At 32.0% G+C, this 19,922-nt stretch overlaps 1 protein-coding gene across 14 annotated transcripts in view; it reads left to right on the top strand.

The window, feature by feature from the left end:
- ANKHD1 (ankyrin repeat and KH domain containing 1) overlaps positions 1 to 19,922 on the top strand; it is a 112,324-nt gene that overhangs the window by 39,489 nt on the left and 52,913 nt on the right. For 7 of the 14 annotated variants that reach the window (XM_045507940.2, XM_074360781.1, XM_074360783.1 and 4 more), the window contains exons 8-11: positions 4,295 to 4,532; positions 4,764 to 4,955; positions 9,008 to 9,117; positions 17,092 to 17,148. In XM_045507940.2, coding sequence (XP_045363896.2) covers positions 4,295 to 4,532; positions 4,764 to 4,955; positions 9,008 to 9,117; positions 17,092 to 17,148 — 597 coding nt within the window. Of the gene's footprint in view, positions 1 to 4,294; positions 4,533 to 4,763; positions 4,956 to 9,007; positions 9,118 to 17,091; positions 17,330 to 19,922 lie in introns of those variants that run through there. The other 7 variants (XM_074360784.1, XM_074360785.1, XM_074360790.1 and 4 more) reach the window with 3 other exon arrangements.

Consider the following 19,922-nt stretch of genomic DNA (forward strand, 5'->3'; position numbering starts at 1 on the left):
TTGCCATGGATAATCTCTTACATGGGCTTTAATAGTAGCTAGATCCCAAGGATTACCGATAGCATTGTAAGAGAGAAGCTAAGAACTGACACAATATCATTTTCACTGTATTTAATGGATTAAAGCAGTCAAGGGGGAGGTAAAATTTATATTTTAATGGGAGGGTGTGAGAAAGAATTTGAAGCCATCTTTGTAGAACTCCTAAAAATTAGTATCTTTTTTAATAAAAAATTCTCAAGACATATATTGCTTTATTTCTGAATAAGGTATCTTTGTATCCTATTCTAACAACAGTATACCAATTATTCAAGGTAATTAGTAGAATACAGTTTAGAGGAAAGTGTGAGTTAACAATCGGGATAAACAAATTAGCAATTGGAAGACTTAATAAATTCGTTTTAATGACTCCTAAATTTGCAGAGTAAATCAGAAATTTATTTTAAAAAATCTATCTCAAACTCTAAATGATGGAAAAAAAACATAGTACTTTTAAATTGGGTATAACTTAAATACAGTAATCTGCCATATCTTAATTACATGGCTTGACATTTTATGTATGTATGTACCTATGTAGCAACTAGAACAGGACCCCAGAAGGCTCACCTATGCCCACTTCTAGTCAGTACCCTCCTTCAAGAGTAACCACAATTCTAACTTCTGTTGCCAAAAATTAGTTTTCTTGTTTTGAACTTCATATAAATAGGATAATACAATGCGTATTCTTTGGTATCTGATTTTTTTCACTCGATATTATTTATGTGAGAATTATATCCATGTTGTTCCATTATACAGTGGTTTGCTCTTTTTAATCTTTGGTTAGTATTCTATTGTATAAATATGCCATAGTCTTTTGTGATGGACATTTGTGTTGTTTTCAGAGTTTGGCTATTACCAGTAAAGCTGCTATGAACATTCTTGTATATGTCTTTTGAAGCAATCATTTCTGTTCGGTATATATCTAGGAGTAAGATTGCTCAGTGGAAAGATTTTTTGGTTACTAATTCAGTCATGTTTTATAGATCTATTTAGACTGACTTTTTTTTTCTTGAGTCAGTTTTGATAGTTTATGTCTTTCTAGGAGTTTGTCCATTTCATCTAGGTTATCTAATTGGTTGGCATCCAATTTTTCCATAGTATTCTCTCATAATCCTTTTTATTTTTATATGGTCAGCATTAATGTCCTTTTCATTCTTGATTTTAGTAATTTGATCCTTCTGGGTTTTTTTCATAGTAAGTCTGACTAAAGGTTTGTCAATTTTGTTCATCTTTTCAGAGAATAAACTTGGTTGATTCATTTTCAAAACTTTCTTTTTGCTAATCTCTGACTTAATTCCACTCTATTCTTTATTATTTCATTCCTTCTGCCTGCTTTGGGTTTACTTTGCTCTTTTTCTGGGCTCTTGAGTTGGGAATTTAGATGATTGATTTGAGACATTTCCTCTTTTCTGTTGTACATATTTAGTGCAGTAAATTTCCCTCTCGGCACTGCTTTAGCTGTATCCTACAAATTTTGATCTATCATATTTCATTTTCATTCAGTTTATTGTATTTTTTATATTTCACTTGAAACTTTCTTTTTGACTCATGGATTATTTTGATATGTGTTTAGTTTTAAACATTTGAATGTTTGAAAATTTTCCTGGTCTTTTTGTTAATGATTTCTAGTTTGATTCCGTTGTGATCAGAGAACACATTCTGTATGATTTCAGTTCTTTAATTTTTGAGGTTTGTTTTACAATCAGGATATGGTTCTATATTACATGGGCATTTGAAAAGAATGTATATTCTGCTTTTGGTGGATGGAGTGTTCTGTAAAGCCAGTAAGACCCTGTTAACAGATGGTATAGAGTTCTTCTACATCCTTTCTGAATGTCTGTCTAATTGTTAAAACAGTTGTTGAGAGGGGGCGTTGAAATCTCCAACCATATTTGTTGATTTGTCTTTTTCTTCTTTTAGTTCCCTTACTTTTTCCCCCACATTTTGGAGCTCTGTTGTTTCGGTGCATGTACATTTTCGGAATTGCTATGTCTTCTTTGTGATTGACCCTTTTATCATTATATTAACTCTCTATCTCTTAATTTTCTTTGTTCTGAGGTCTCCTTTATCTGATATTAATATGGCTACTCTGCTTTCCTCTGATTAATGTTTGCCTGATAAATGCTTTTATCCTTTTCTTTCAAACTGCATGTGTCATTATACTGAAGTTAGATTTCTTGTAGACAGTGTATATTTGGGTCGTGTTTTGTAACCCACTCTGCCAGTCTCTGTTTTTTAATTGGTTTGTATAGATCATTTATATTTAAATGTAATTATTGATACGGTATTTTTATAAGGTGGTTCTATGCTGGAATTTATTTTTTCTTCCAGTTTCTCCATTTTTTTCCCCTCAATTTTCTTTCTTTTTTTTTTTTAATTGAAGTACAGTCAATTACAATGTGTCAATTTCTGGTGTACAGCACAATGTCCCAGTCTTGTCTATACATATAGATACTCATTTTCATATTTTTTTCCATTAAAGGTTATTACAAGATACTCAGCATAGTTCCCTGTGCTATACTAAAGAAACATTTTTAAAATCTATTTTTATATATAGTGGCTAACATTTGTAAATATCAAACTTCCAAATTTATCCCCTCCCACTCCCTTTCCCTGGTAACAATAAGATTGTTTACTAAGTCTGAGAGTCTGTTTTGTTGATGAGTTCATAGTGTCTTTTTTTTTTTTTTTTAGATTCCACATATGAGTGATATCATATGATATTTTTCTTTCTCTTTCTGGCTTACTTCACTTAGAATGATGATCTTTAGGTCCATCCATGTTGCTGCAAATGGCATTCAATTTTCTTTAATATACCTAATAGCTATTTTGAAGTTCTTTTCTTTGACTCCTATATTTGATTCACTTCTGGGTCAACTTTTATTATTTTATATCTTGATGATCAGTCAGGCTAGGGCTAGGGCTATGATCACTGAAAGAATGGAACACATGAGATGAACCCTACATTCACTCCAACTTTCTGTCTTCGGGCATCTTCCAAACCATGGACCAAGGAACTATATCCAAACAAAGAGTAAATATCTCTAGGACTAAAGAGTGAACGTAATGCTAAAATTAAGCCTCAATAGCATGAGTGTGATTCATTCACTGGTCACTGCCTGCTAGAACATAATTTCACAGTCTTAAAAGGAGGACAGGATAATCCAGAGCCTTGAAGAGGGATCATCCACAGCATGTGGCTTACAATGAAAAACTACTAGACATATTAAGAGGCAAGAAAGTGTGACTGATCATTAATGACTATTTCCCCTGAAGTAGTCAGTTGGTCATTAACTTCCTGGTCTGGATAGTTACTGTGTCATTCATGATGGCAGCTGATCTTCAAACAGCCAGTGAGGAAAAAAAAAAGATAAAACCTTATTTTTGTACTCAGTTTTTACTTTTCATTAGCAATACTTTGATTATTTTTGAAATACGGAACAACACAACATCTGTCTTTATTTGCCACAACAAGAGTTAAGACCTATATAAAAATTTGAAGTATAAAATTTGAAACTAAAGGTGTGTATTTATGGTAATAGAAGGATAGAATGGATATCCTCCATGAGAATGTTTTATTGTTGATTGCCTTACTACCTATGTGATGGGCTCATGCTAAAATGATTTATAAGTAAATAAGATATTTATTTATTTAATAAGATTTATTTTTACATCTCTGTAAACTTCTTTGCCTCATTACAACAAGCTAGTGATAAAAAAATATAAGATAGTGTCAGTCCATAGGGATTTAGCTTGGTGACATAATCCCAAGTGGTAATGACTTCACCGAATTTGTTGTGTTATTTTTTGCCATGTCTTTGTTTCTTAAATAGATCTAACACAGTTTATACACTTAAACATGACACCTAAGTTTGAGGCTATGGCTATATTTGACCTGGCAGTAGAATAAACAGTAATTATTTTGAGGTGCTGTTGACTATGGATTTAATAGTTTTTAGAACTTCAGAGTATTTGGAAATTCAAAGTTATTTGAAACTGTAACTATATGTCACAAGTCTGATTCTACTGGAAAATTTTGGGCTTGCTCAAAGTAAAGTAAAATAATTTTAATGGACTTTTGGTAATACAGATCTCAAATTGCTTGAATGGGCATGATAATATTTATGCATCTAAGCTGCATCTCCTTTTCTTTCCTCTTGTCTTTCATTGACACTTGCTTTTCTTCTCTCACTTAAAAAAAAATCTGAAAACAAAACAAAAATTCCTTTCTTTTTGCTTTACTTCTGAAAATCTGCAGGATGGACATGTAGAAGTAGCACGTTTGCTTTTGGATAGTGGTGCTCAAGTGAATATGCCTGCAGATTCATTCGAGTCTCCGTTAACGCTAGCTGCCTGTGGAGGACACGTTGAATTGGCAGCTCTACTTATTGAAAGGGGGGCAAATCTTGAAGAAGTTAATGATGAAGGATACACTCCCTTGATGGAAGCTGCTCGAGAAGGACATGAAGAGATGGTGGCACTACTCTTAGCACAAGGTAAAATAGTTTTACTTCTTTAATAAAAAAAAATCAGTTTCCTTTGGATGCTTTGTGTCAGTAACCTTCAAGTTTACTACAACTAAGACATTTTTTGCATTAATGATAAATTACCAACACCTTGAGAGGAACCCCAGAAGCAGAGAAGATAGAGATGATTATCACAATTCAAACAGTATATTTACTGTAAGTCTTTTTAGGTAGTTTTATCTATTTTTATGCTTTCCCCAGGAGCAAATATTAATGCCCAGACAGAAGAAACCCAAGAAACTGCTCTGACCTTGGCTTGCTGTGGAGGATTTTCTGAAGTTGCAGACTTCCTGATTAAGGCAGGAGCTGATATTGAACTTGGCTGCTCCACACCTCTGATGGAGGCTTCTCAGGAGGGACACCTGGAGTTGGTTAAATATTTACTGGCTGCTGGTATGTGGATTTAAAAATGCCTCTTAGAAAAAGGCCTTTATATTGCTTTCATAACTTTAGCAATTAAGCTTAACTTTTTCATTTTTGTGAAAGTTGAAATACAGCTCCACAATTTGACTGCTCTTCTTAGGCCTCTAAATCTCTAAAAATGTCATTTTTAAAAAGATTTCATATTGTTATTAATGTTTATTTATTGAGCATAAGGCTTCTCATTGACCTTCTCTTTAGATTGAATGATATGTGACTTCTAGAGGGGAGAAGTCAGTTCCTCCTAGCCTCTGTTAATAAGACGAGGTGAGGATGACATTAGAGGTTATAATTCGATACCTTTAAGCCTGTTCATTTCTTGAAAATTCTCTCTTCTCAAAGAAAGAAAGGAGGAGTGGGTGGGAATTTGGGTGGGGAGGAGAAGTACTTAGTTTAAAAATAATTTGTGCTTTGTACATTGTTAAGCAACAATAAGAAATAAGTATTTTTACATTGAATATTTGTAGCTTTATTTAAAGCAAAGTAAGGATACACCAGAAAAAAAATTGATCCGGATAGGTAGAAACCTTCATATATCCTTTAGAAATGATATAAAAATGTTCTTTTTATCTACATCTGATAAATTGCTTAAAACTTGATGTTTCAAGAAATTAATATGTAAAGGAAAAGAAAATATTTAGCAAAACTTTATTCATCCTTTTTGGGTTTCACTGTTACATTAATTTGAGTATAGCCCAGCCTCAATTTTTCTGTGAATTATTGTTGAAATAATTTCTCAATCTAGATCATTAGTGATTTGAATGATTGTTTAGATTTTGAAACAATGCACAAACCAGCCGTACAAGCTGACATCTTTCCTGATTCAAATACTATTATTTGCTGTAGTTAGTATATGTATATATACTCTTTAGATTGAATGATATGTGGCTTCTGGAGGGGAGAAGTTAGTTCCTCCTAGTCTCTGTTAATAAGAGGAGGTGAGGATGACACAGAGTCATTATTTCTCCATTATTTTTTGTAACTCTCTGTATCCCATTCAAGAGTCTTTCTCTACCAGTAGTTATCATCCTTCATTCTTCCCACATCCCTCTAAGTAGTCATGGTATTGATAAGGAGTAAATGTTTACTAAGAAATTGTTGAATATCAGACATTCTGGTCCCACTAGTATAGTAAGAAATATTATACACATCTTACAGATATGGAAACTGATCTACAATCACGTTACATGACTTCCCTAAGCAACCAAACTAATAAGTGACAGAGCTAAAATTCAAACTTAGAACTCCTGACATTGTTTTTTCTATTTCATTACCATTGATTCTCATATTTAGCTACCTTTGCTAATTTGAAGTATGTAGTTTCCAGAACTATCTCAGGGGCTTGAGAAGCTCTTTTTTATGTGATTTCTCCCTAAAAAAATTTTTTTCCAGATTAGAATGTGATTTATTCACATGAAGTTCTTCTGATAGTTTAGTACTAAAGAAGAGTCCAATAGGTCTTCTAATACATTTGCTATACAGTTTTTTAAAACATTCAAAAACCTTTTTGTTGTGGTAGTTTTTCGAATATATAGAAAATATAATGAATCCTAAGAACCCATCACTCAGCTTTAGTCATTTTTAATTCATGGCCAGTCTCATTTTATTTATATTCCCATTTGTCCCCTACTTATTTCTTTATAATTATTTTATTAAAAATAATTAAATATTAAAAATTTCATTGATATAATTGACATATAACATTATATTAGTTTTAGGTATACAACATAATGATTTAATATTTGTATACATTGTGAATTAGAATAAATCTAGTTAACATCTGTTACCATATATATTTATAAAAGCAGTTTAAAATTTGTTTCAGTTTCTTTAATTTAAATCAAATTATTTAAGAAATAAATTTATTTTTATGAATTATCAATAAATATTTCAATATGTATCTCTAAAAGACAGACTTTTTTTTTTATGGAGGAACTTGGGATAGAATCCAGGATCTCGTGCATACTAAGCACGCACTCTACCACCAAGCTATTACCCACCACTCCAAGAAAGACTTAAAAAAGGAATCACAATATCGTTTTCTAACCTGAATTTTTTTTTGAGAGGAGGAGGTAATTAGGTTTATTTATTATTTTTTTTTTTAGAGGAGGTACTGGGGATCGAACCCAAGATGCATGCACTCTACCACTTGAGCTATACCCTCCCCAACTAACCTAATATTTTAACATAATAATTTCTTAGTATCGTTAAATATCCAAGCAGTTTTCATATTTTCCTGATAGTCTTGTAAATGTGTATGTGTGTGTTTAATGACTTTGTTGATTTACGGTTCATTTAGTAACTATTGATCAATATAGTTTCTTTAATCTGTAGGCTCCTCTTCCATCTTTCTTTTCTCTTGCAAGTTTTAGTTGAAGGCATGGAATGTTTATCCTTTAGCTTCCCAGCGTATGGATTTTGTTAAGTGCATCTCCATTGTTTCATTTACTTTGTTTTTCTGTTCCTTGGATTTCCCATAAAGTAGTAGTTAGTTCTAGAGACTTAATTGAATTCAGGTATGATGTCTGTTTTGTTTTAAGACTACTTCATGGGTAGTATTTGTGTACTTTCTTCAGGAGATAAAAATGTCTGATTTTCTCTGTTTTTGTGATGTTATTAGTCATTGATGACTATTGCTTAGATCCATTAATTTATTAGAGGTTGCAAAGTGGTGATACTTTAAATTCTATTATTCCTTTCTTGTTTATTAATTGGAGTATGTCTATAAAGAGAAACTTCCCCTTATCAACTTTTTGGTTACTCTTAGATATAAATCTTTCGAAAATAGTTTAAATGTTTGATTTTTCCCCCCTTTACTTTTCCCTCCCAAACAATGAAGTGGTCCCTTAGTATCATTTAGTGGTGGCCAATGAAGTATTTTTTTGGTTTCGACTTGAACATCATTTTGAACTTTTGGATTTAAATATATGATGGCTTTCACTCCATCATAGTCCTCATTCCTTTTGATGTAAAAATTGCCAAAAGATGGGACAGTTTGACTATCTTTGGTCAATAAGTTTAGCCCCTAAATCCTTTTGGTATGACCTCATTATATTCTCTGATAGTTTCCTTGCTTTGTGACATGGCAAGGCGTTTCAGGCCTATCTTTTTTTTTTTTTTTTTTCCTATTTTCTTTCTTGTTTTTTAAATTAATAGACTTTATTTTTTAGAGCAGGTTCAGGTTCACAACAGAATTGAGCAGAAAATACAGAGAGTTTACACATAGCCCTCCCCACTCATACGTGTATACTCTTCTACCCTCAACATCCCTCATCAGGGTGGCATATTTGGTGCAATCGATGAACCAACATGGACACAGTATTATCATCCAAAGTCCATAGTTTACATTTGGGTTCAGTTTCAGGCCTATATTATACAGATTCTGTCCCAGTCTTAGAACCAATTATTTCTCTTAAAAAGCTGTTAATTCTATTTACTGGGAAATGGTACTTAGAAACCACAATATAAGCTGGAGGTGATATTTCTGCTTGGCCTTTCATTGTCTCTAGGCCATTTTAGTTGGTTAGGGTTAGGAAACTTTACTTTTCAAAATGAATTCATGTCAGTACTTCCAATTCAGAGCCATAGGGTTTTACTTCACCTCAGCAGTCTTTTATCCAGGTTTTCTCTCAAACTTGCCTAAAATTTCACTTCTCATCAAAGAATTATTCATTTGATTTTTACTACAATATCCATAGAACTGTCTCAGAATAGAAACCAAAACTACCACCAGTATGATTTCAGAAAACTTTGATATTTTTTGTTTTGCAGCTTTTATATTTTATTTCTTAGGGTATATCTTCCTGGGGATGTACTGAATTTTTTATATTTGGTATAGTTCTTTCTGTGTGGCTAAAAGCATTTTTTTCAAAATATATCTAAAGGAAAATTAAGATACTTAAATTATATTCTTCTATTTTTACTTTTAGAGTTTATGAGTTCCACCAAATTGCAAAATGGGACTATCTAATATAATTTGAAAATTCACAAAATAATTGTATGATTTTTGTTTGTTTGTTTGCCAGGTGCTAATGTTCATGCTACAACAGCAACAGGAGACACGGCCTTAACCTACGCTTGTGAAAATGGACATACAGATGTTGCAGATGTTTTGCTTCAAGCAGGAGCTGATTTAGTAAGATATTTTTAATTTCAAGTATTTTTGCGTGAATGTTAATATTCATTTATTTTTAACACTTAAAAAATACTAGTAAAGAAAATTAATAGTTTGCCTGCTTTGTATAAAATAACTTCAAAAAGTTTGGCTATTTGTTCTAGTTGTTGCATTTATTAGGTATATTTGAAAAGTTTTTAAAAGGACGTACTCTTTCTTTTCCTAGGTAAAACCATTTGTTTGTTTCCTTCTCTCACCCTAATCCCATTTGACATTCCTGAACCTTTGTAACTGCCCTTTGTTAGACATATCATAGATTCAATGGTATGTTTATAGAATAGAATAACCTGTCAAATCACTGAGTGATTTCTTTTGTTTTTCTGATTAGTTAGACATTTAAAATATAGCTACTGTCATGTTCCTAACAACGTTATCGCAGCATTCTCTGCTTTCTCTGTTCTTTTAGTGTCTTCTATTTTGGCTTTGTAAAGTTTCAAATTAGATGACAGGTTCATATGTGTAATAATCCCTACAACTATGGGAAATTGTAGATAATATCCCACTTTAAGTTTCATGCTTCTTTCTGAAATGTGTGCTTTGACTAATTTTTATTTTGTGAGAGTACTTTAAAGTGCTTTCTAGAATTCCTCCCAGAGTTCCCTCACATGTTTCTCAAAAATCTTCGAAGACGTAAATAGTTATATATGTTGCAGAGAATCAAGTTCATTGATTTCAGTTATTTAGAAAAAATTGTGCAATTGTGTATTGCCTTTTAAATCATTTCCAGCAACAGACATTTCCCCAAAAATATCTGAGAACATTACTGGAAAATAATTATTAACTAAAATTAATGTATAATATAGTAATTCTATTTATTTATAATCATTTCTACTAATACTGAATACTGTAGTGATAATACTAGCATTCATTCTCATTAATCAGGATCTGCCCCATCAGTTAGAATTTCTAGGAGGTGTACTTATTTTGTTTGAAAATTATGACAGATATGTTAAGTAGATCTTAATCATCTGCCTTTGTTCTATATCTGAGTTTTTTTTTAGATTTGCTTTGGGTCATCTATAAAATTAAGAATTGAAGTATTTCATCACTTGAAATAAAGAAATAGGGTAGAGCATAAAAGCTTAGCTACTATTAGCAAAGTTTAATACTCTTATCCTCTGAATTTTTATCAGAATTCTCTTTTCCTTATTCCATTTTTCCATAGCAAAGTCACTTTCTTGTTTATTAGGAGTTCTTCTAAAAATATTAAATAAGAAAAGGAGGTACTATCTGTTAAATGCACTCTAAGGTATAGGAAAACATTACCAATCTTGACAACATTACCAATCTTGACAGAATTAAAAATCTGTTATGAAATATTTTTAAATGTTTTATTTTTATAGTCTTCTGGAATTAGGTAAATTGTCTGTGATTAGAGATCCTTAAACAAATTTTCTTAAATGAACAGACAGAAGGATTTAGAGTTACCATACTGTTTTACATTCAAAATATAAGATTAAAAAGTAGCTCAGATTAATATATATCTTAAGTACAAATGTAATACTGCTATTCTAATGTAATTGTTTTTCTATTTTGTGATCTATCTTTGCATTCATATTTACATGTAATTATAATCATACAGTTATTTTCTATTTTCTGGCTATGTATTCTATCATAATCTTTTCCCTATTGCTACATATTCTCTGTATTTATAAGTCTTGTGTAATATTCCATCAAGTTGATGAACCCTAAACCTTGAGTTGCTTTTTATTTTTCACTGTTAGAAATACTGTTAGATTTAATAACTTCATGTATATAACTTTTTCTGTTTTTCTCCTTTTGAGTTATTTATTAATTTTTCACTTTTAAAAATATATTGCCTATTTCATGCTTTTGCTGTCTGCGGAGAGACATTTCAGTTTTATTATTAGTTCTTTTCCTGATGGTAAAAAGTAGTTCTTGGTCTTTATAGAAAGTGTGGAAAGTATGGAAAAGTATAGTAAGTTTAGTACTTAAAACCTATAAATAAACTTTGTGATTTCAGGCTTTTCTATAAGCCAGAGGGTAGAAAGAGAAGACCTAATCAAAAACAAGAAATGAGTAAAGCAGGCAGATCAGTTCCTGAGTCCCAAGAAAAAATGGCTGATAATTCTTACTAGGTGGACCTTACAAGGCATCTTTCTTGTCCTTCATTCTTTGCTGACACCTCCTAGTATCTGTTTGGAGCTATAGTAATTTCTTCCAGTGGTTTAAAGATGTTTTCCATTCCTGGCATCCCATAGATGTGTTCTTGATACCTAGGTTTGGTAGGTCTTTAAGTTAAAAATGTGGAGGTCTTTTGTTTCATTTTGTTTTGGTGGGCTGGCTGAGAACCTTCATTTTGGGGGTAACTATTTTTACTTTCAGTTTTAAATAAGATTGTAGAAGTCAACCTTTGGAACATAATCTGTACCAACACCTGTACAAATCCCTATGCTTTGTTAGATTTTTAGAGCTTAACTTTTGCCATAATTGAAGGCTTTATTATTTTTTTAAAGGAGTTTGAAAGCTGTTGTTTCCCATTTTAAAAAATATTTTGCACTAGAATCAGCTGGGATATTAATTATAATTTTAAAAATATTTAACACACAGCTGTTTGGATTTCTTGTATTGTTTCCTGAGATGAAATTGAGAGGTTTTAGGGCTTTTCATTCTACATGTGTAGTAAGTATACTATAGAACTTAGTTTTAAAGGAAATCTACATGTTTTCTTTTTTACTGCTTTTTAAAAAAATCACAGCCTGTACTGATGGCATACTTGAGCATTTTCAGGTAGATCCTCAAAATATGTGCATGTTCTAATTTTGAAACTTAGTTATTTGAAACTTCATTTACCCTTAAGAATCTTTTAAACAAAACAAAATTTTATGGCTATTTCCAGTAAAAGCAAAAACATTGAATATCTGTCATATCTACAAGATTATGGATTGATATGTAGCTTGTCTAACTGTAATAACTGCATAAATTTGAATAATCCATTATTTAAAACCTTTGAACTAGATTAATATTCCTAAATAGGCCACTTAAAATGTCCTATTGGAAATCAAAAAAATTAAATAACATAAAATGTTGTCCATTAATTCCAAGAGGTTTTTGAAAAATTCTCCCTATTTAATATCCAGAATTGTTTTACTGCTCTATAAGCATCAAGATTACTCAATAAGCAGAGAGCCTTGAACAAATCACTTAATCCATATCTTCCTGCTATTTGCATCTCTTGTTACCCCTGTAATGGGAATCACTTTATAGTGAAATAAAGATTATTCCTTTATGTGTTTTCTTCCTCTGCATACTATTTTTTGTTTTTGGTCTCAGATTTGTTTTAGTATTTGATGTTATTATAGGTATAATACGATGTGAACCCATTGTAAGGAAAGAAAATTTGTATTAAAACACATTAGCATTCTGTAGTATACTTAAATATTCTTGCTTTGGCTCTGCTAGGTATCCTTCAGCAAATCACTTAGATTCCCTAGTCTTCTTTTGTTTTTCTCCCTCACCTTTCCCCTTTCCTTTTTTCATGAGGGATTTGGACCAGAAGATCTTTAGCAATGTGGTTTAAGAAATCTAATTTTATGCTAGTAAAGAACAAGTTAACCAACTACCTGTTTGAATGTATTAGATGGACTAGATGATCTTGAGTGCTTAGCCCAAAAATGTATAAAGTACTATGGAATCCTTGAAGAAAATGAAATTTTAAGGTATAAATTATCATTACTAATAATAGTGATGTGTTCCATAAATTATTCTCTCTCTTAAAATCTTTGTGTATACCAAATGTATCTTAAATTATCCAAACATTATTTGGGGGGTTATTTACAGTTAATAATTAGCAGATTTAGCTTTATAAAATATTTTACAGATTATTTTAATAGATAAAAGTTACTAACCCCTAAAATATACAATAATTTGGTAAGTCTACCCCAATAAAGATTAAGAATCATCTAGTATTATAATGCTAAATCATTATCTCTTCCACCCTGTCTTTTTACTATCAGTATTTTATCTACTTAAATACTGTCAAATAAATAGGAAGAGTTTCATTGATGTGGATTTTTGTTTTAAGTAAACTATTTCCTCAACAACATAGTTTCTCCAGTTATCTTTGGGACTGTTCAGTTGTGAATTTTTTTCTTCTTTTCCTACAGTTAAAGTTTATTTCAAGGGGCAGAATAAACTTTGTTACATCCCTTTCTTCTCATCTTACATGCCTTCAAACTTTTCAAAATTTCCTTTGTTTAGGATTGTTTTTTCAGCTTTGGCTTTCAAGTATACATAGGCAGTGTTCAGTGAGACACAAGGAATTTAGAAATACTGTTTTACTGTAAGATGTTTGCTACCTTGAAGATAGGGGCGGAAGACAAAGGTTTCCAAGGACGAGCTAGGACATGGTTTCTTTCTTTATGCTCATAATAGGTCTGCTTTAGATGAAATAAATCAGAGAAAAAAATAGAACCAATCTTAAGTGTGGTAGTCACACAGTGTTGCTAAGTAATGGGTCTTTGCCATATTGAGTAATAATTGATTCTTTACAAATCAGTTATTTTCCTTCCCTTGGCTAAATTTTTAACAAAAGTTTATAATTGATTGATAAAAATACTTTTCTTATTTTTAAATAGGTAATACCGTTACATGGTTCAAAATTCAGAGTATAAAACTGTCCCATGGGCACCCATTTTCCCTCTCTATTGGCAGTGTTGCTCAGTTTTTTAGTATCCTTCCGGGACATTTTATGTATGTATGACAAAAAGTCACATATTGAAAGAAACACATATAATCAATATTTGATTCTTTGTGTAATACCTTACTGAAAGAGTTTTTATTTTTTCTATACTAATTTTCTCTGTAGATTTGATCATAGGTTTTACAGGTTTATTATTTTTAACTTTAGAATAAAAATTGAAGCACTTTTGTACTGAGTAAACTGAATCCTATGAGTATGTCATACTGGTCTAGTACTGATTTTCATCCCTAACCATAAAGTAAGTTCTCTGACCCTTGTTGCTTTTCTACCAGCCAAATGAGCTTTTGTGGGCATTTTCCTAGAATAGTTGAGCTAATGGAAACTGGGTGATTTGGACATGGATACATTAGCATCCTTTGTTTTTTATTCCTGGAATTTATTTCCTTTGAGATGAGATTTGATGGGGACTTCCCTTAAAATAAACATATTTTAAAGGACCAGTTTGTTATGTATATTAAATCTTATGAAATAGAAATGTAGACTAGATCTTCTTTCATGAGATTAAAAAAAAAATTTAAGCAGTATGTTGTGTGTCCTTGACATTTCTATACACCTAAGCATATATATATTCTATGCATGTGGGCTATACGTCTTTATGTGAATGGATTTGTTATCACATATACTGTTCTGAAACTTTTTTCTCTGTAATATTTTTCTGTCAATTCCTATAGATTTCTCATTCTTTTTCACAGGTACCCAGTGTTCTATATAATTTATTAACCATGAATGTATTCATAAATATCTGGGTTATTACAGGTTTTAAATATTACAAATGGTGCTACACTAAATATTGTTATACATATTTATATATATTTGCTATTTTTATGAATGTATCTATAGGGATAAATTCCTGGAATTGAAATTGCTGGTTATCAGAGGGTCCAAGTCTAAAATTTTGAAAGCTGCTGCCAAATTGTTCAAAAATGCTGAACCAGACTACACTTCTGTTAACAACTGAGGTGTTTTGATTCACCACATTCTCATTGACATGAGTTGGATTTCTTCTTTAACTCTTTCCTTCCTTTCTTCCTTTTTCTAAAAAAATGGTTTAATTTTCTAATCTCGGATCAGAGTCTTCTTTTTCATTTTATCTAAAAAGAATCCCTGTGTTCCAAATAGACCTATGAGCTGCTCACTAATTGCTCCCCAAACTTTGGTGAACTATGTAAAACACAGGTATTAAGTTACTTTCTGGAAGACTATTCAGACATAATTTGCAAATGCAATTTTTGAAATATTTTGTTTAAAAAAGAAACTGATTTTAAAAAACTAAATATCAGACCATACTTACTGATTTCATTCTGAAGATGAGATTAATGTGTCTTCCACCATAGGACTTTTCATGAGTTATTTTATTATTACACTGTCATGATTTTGTAACATTTACATTCTGTTTTATGGCCCTATTTCTTGAAGTTGTTTAACTATATATTTAGGTAGATTCAGTATCTACCTCACTAGTCTTTCAAATTATATAGCCTCTTAATTTTGTTTTCCTGAATTTGACTCACCTTTTTGGTGACTGATACCGGTATTTTGATTTGAATTTCCTCTTCCCAGCAAAAAAAAAGGAATTCGCAGGTGCTTGCATTTTTGAGACTACTGTGTGTTGTATTTATACATGAATGTAGCCGAACATAAAATTATTGAATCACTTGTTTTTTTCCCCTCAAAATTCTAAGCTCTCTGTTCTGCTGCCTTCTGGTACCAGGCCAGAGCGTGGTAGAATATTCCACATTGTATGTAAGTGACTTTATTTTTTCCGCCTGGAATATCATAAGATTCTTTTATTATCCTTAGACCTCTATGATTTCACCAGGATGTGCCTTGGTGTTTGTTATTCTATAATAGTTTTTCGTGGAAAACACTGAGTACTTTCTATCTGAAGATTTTAATTCATCCTTTTCCCCTTCTCCTTTTCTTTTTCCTCCTCATCTTCCAATTTTCTTCTACTACAACCTTGAATACTTCTTTTTCTGTTCTGTTTTCTTCTGGGATATTTATTATCCATATATTGGATATCCTCTATTTGTTTTATCTTTATGTCTGATTCTTTTCATTTCATTGTCCTTTTCCTCTACATTGTTTCTTTCTTAAGCCCATCTACCAGGTCACTATTTTTTCTATATGCTTGTTGCTGCTTCTAGTGTGGTTTTCATGGTTTCATTATTACTTAGTTTCTTCTGCTCTTCCAACTCACTTTTAAATTTCCTCTTGCTGTTATATCACTTTGTTCAACTATTTAAAGCATTCATGCTCTCTTTATTTGAAAGTACAGGGAAGTATTTGACTAAAGTTTTGTTTCCGTTTCACAGGAACTTCTTAATAGGCTCTGTGTTGGATACTTTGTGCTTATTTATTTATATTTGACTGGGGCTTGTATTTGCTGGAAATCATATGGGAATGAGGAAGGGAGAGAAAGTGAGCTTTAATAGTCAGCTTCTTCAAATCATGTAGTTGTCTCAGAATACTTTCTCACCAAACCTCTACCATAGGAGCACACATCCCCTTAGGGTAAGCATATCACCCAGGGTAGAAGGTAGGAGTGACTTGGAGTGAAATCTTCTCTAGGCCACATTTCTTATTTGGAGGCTTAGTTGACCCTGGTCAGTGACTGCAAAGCTTATTACTGTTTCTTCAGTTGTCTCCCTGTCTTACCTCCAAGTACTTTCTTTCTAATAGGAGTCTAGATCTAGAGAAAAAATAGATATTCCATCTCTCAAGGTCCTTGAAGTCTCCCGTTTTAGTTGAAAAGTGTGAGCACTAAGTGTGTTTATAATGAAAGGGGTATTACATAACTGTTTAATCATCTTGCAGTATTTTCCCTACTTTTTCTCCCAACTTTTGATATTCCCAAATCTTCTGATTTAATTATTTCCTTGACTAGATATTAAGATAGTGCTCTTGATTCTATAGCTTTAGTTGTATTTGGAGGCAAAAGCAAGGCATGAGTTCAGATAATTTAGCAGAATTATATATGCATATATAAGGTTTATATTGAAGTTATATTGGTAGAGAACCACATTATCATACCCTTAAAAATCATGCTTTGTTTAGGAGATTATGTTCTCTACAGATGGGGAATCTTTTTAGTTGATGATCCTGACTTAACAAAGCCCAGCACCTGAAGTACCATGCACAAGGTCTTCATGGCCAACTGTGATTTTCATTTTTGGAATAAGATCCGTGAGTTCTTCTTTTTCCTTTCACAGGACAAGCAGGAGGACATGAAGACTATTTTGGAGGGCATAGATCCGGCCAAGCATCAGGTGAGGGTGGCCTTTGATGCTTGTAAGCTACTACATAAAGATAGATGATGTAGGTAACCAGAACTCTGGATATCTGAATTCCAGCCAAGAAGTTCCAGGACCTTGCTGGGTGACAAAGGAAATCCTCTTCGATTGAAAAAGATTATGAAGTTCCAATAAAAACAGATTTATATTACTAGTAGTTTGCTTCCTTAGTATTCCTTTTATGTGGTATTCCTAAAAAATAACCTAGGTGAAAGTAGTTTTTTTATTCAGGTAGTGCCTTTTCATTCTCCCTTATTAGGAGAGTTTAGATACCCCAGAGAAAAAGTCTCAGTTTTAAAATCCTTTGTATTCAGCTTTGTTAATCTAAAATCTGAAACTCAGATTTAGGATGATATATTGGATTTTTAAAATATAATCCTCAAATACTACCCCCACCAGTAGTTTAGTGAAACATTTCCTGTATTGTTCATGCCCTAATTTCTATAAAATTAAATTTTCTTAAAATCATCTCCTGTAATCTTATTCTGAAATTGGTTTTTAAGAAAGTGATTTACTTGTTCATAAGCAAATATTTCTTTTCTTTTGAAAAAATGTATGGAATTTGTGCCTGATGGTTTTAAAAGTCAGGCAAATTTAATATCCATTATAATCCAGAGAGATTTCTTTAAACTCAGGAGCAGTGCTTAACTTTTAAATTAGGTGGGGGGGGGGGGGAATGTGATTGCATCTATCTAAAATACATTTTTCAGTATCAAGCCACTTTTAATCATAATGCTTATTAAGTATCGTCATTTTTACTTTGTTGAATGAGATGTTATGTTCATTCTATTTTGAAGAAAGTAAATAAATTTCTCTCACAAAATATTATGTGAAAATGTAAACTTTTACTCAGTTTACATAATTGCTCTGGCTCCTATCAGGAATATAAAGCTGAGTGTTATTGCAGCTAAAGTATTTCTTTCTCTCTGGATTTGTTAAAGGAAATGTGAATATAAATCTGTCTCTGTAGCTGTAAGTCTCGAAACTTGGGATACTTTTTAAAATTGAGATTTCCAGCACCACTTTTAGAGGTTCAGATTCAGTAGATCTGGAGTGGGAAGTCTGCATGTTAAATGATATCCCAGGAGATTCTGATAAGTCCTCCATATTCCACACTTTGAGACATTGCTAGAGTCTCTAGATTATTCTGCATCATTGTTGAGTTCTGTTCTTTTTCCATCTTTGCTTTATTATCATTCTTACTCCATCCAAACTGAAATAAGCTTGATTTTTCTCTTTGTTACTTGTGGTTTTTAGGAACTGAGCTTAACACAAACCCTAGAACAGTGCCTTTTAATCTTTTCCCATCTCATTTCTGTTGAGCGATATGAATCTGATCAGTAACAGATCACCAAGGTAATGATTAATATACAGTTGTGAGTTGGAAGAATATACCCTGGGGGAGAGTATAAGAATCCTCTAGTACATATATAGTATAAAACAGTCTCCCTTTCCTCTCCTCTGATTCTGTTCTTTCACCCTAGACAATGTCCTTCTTTCAACTCCAAGGAACACTTCCTCTGTGGTAGTTACAATCTTAGATATATTCATGAATACCCTGGGTATCCATGACTGTGATTTTAAAGGAAATCAACTTAAAAAAAAAAAAAAGAAAACCTTACTGTAAAATTAAATTTTGTTTTTCAAAGCCAAGTAGAAAAAAAAAAAAAACTGCACCTTTTTTCTTACAGTGGTTATTCATCAGAACCAGAACACTTTTCATGGATAAGATATAAGGAGGGCTTGTAAGCTCTGATTATCCACTTTTCTTCAACTGTTAGTAATTAGCTTACCTTAATAAATTAAATACGATCTCCCACTTTTAAAATAACTCTTTATTAAGGAATAATATATATATTTAAATTTCACTACTTAAAGCTGGAAAACTTTAATCAATTTTTTCTTTATCCCTAAAACTATCTGTGAAATCCACAAAACTCCTGATACCTTTTTTTAAAGGCCAAGTTCTTTTTTTCTAGGTTATTGTATGTTAAATGAGTCCTTTTCCGCTATCTCAAGGTTGTTTAAATATAAGTAACAAGTGACTTCCAGTCAAGAAGGTAAAGTCAGTGTTAGTACATTTTGAAGCCTTTCTGCTCCCTATCATTTCAAGTACATAGATATATTAAATAAAATAACGAGAGAGAAATAAAGTAAATTAAAAATATGTAGCTATACTCAGAAACAAGATTAAAGAACTCTGTGGGCTAGAAATGGAGCATGGATCCACAGCTGAAGCTATAGGCCCAAAGAGAATTAAACCTAAAAGAAATGGGCACTGGGGGCTGGGATTTCATCTTCTATGAAGGAATAGGGATGGAATGCATCTTACATGAAACAGGCCAATAGATCTATAGTCTACTTGACTGAAGCACGGAACTCGTACGTTATTGCCCCACCTGTGAAGCAAGTTGGAGAAAAGGCTCCAAGCAACTGCCCAGGATTGCAGTTAGAAATTATCTAATTGTTTTTCATAGAGGGAAGCTGCAAAGACAACAGTGTAACTAAGAACTTGGAGGAAAACATTATTTGATGTAGTGAGCAGAACAGAAATAACTTCATGGAATCAGAAGCTTAAGTTGCCAAGGAAAGATCTACTTCTAGAATGGACCAGACTGAGGCAACTTTCAAACCATCTGATGAGAAAACAATAAGTTTGTGGATGGAAATAAAAGAAAAAGCAACTCCAATACAAAATGAGCTTTTTCAAGTAAAAAAATGCATAAAGCTAAAGAGCAAGTCTACACAAG

The sequence above is a fragment of the Camelus bactrianus genome, chromosome 3 (assembly GCF_048773025.1).
Source record: "Camelus bactrianus isolate YW-2024 breed Bactrian camel chromosome 3, ASM4877302v1, whole genome shotgun sequence".
Taxonomy (NCBI): domain Eukaryota; kingdom Metazoa; phylum Chordata; class Mammalia; order Artiodactyla; family Camelidae; genus Camelus; species Camelus bactrianus.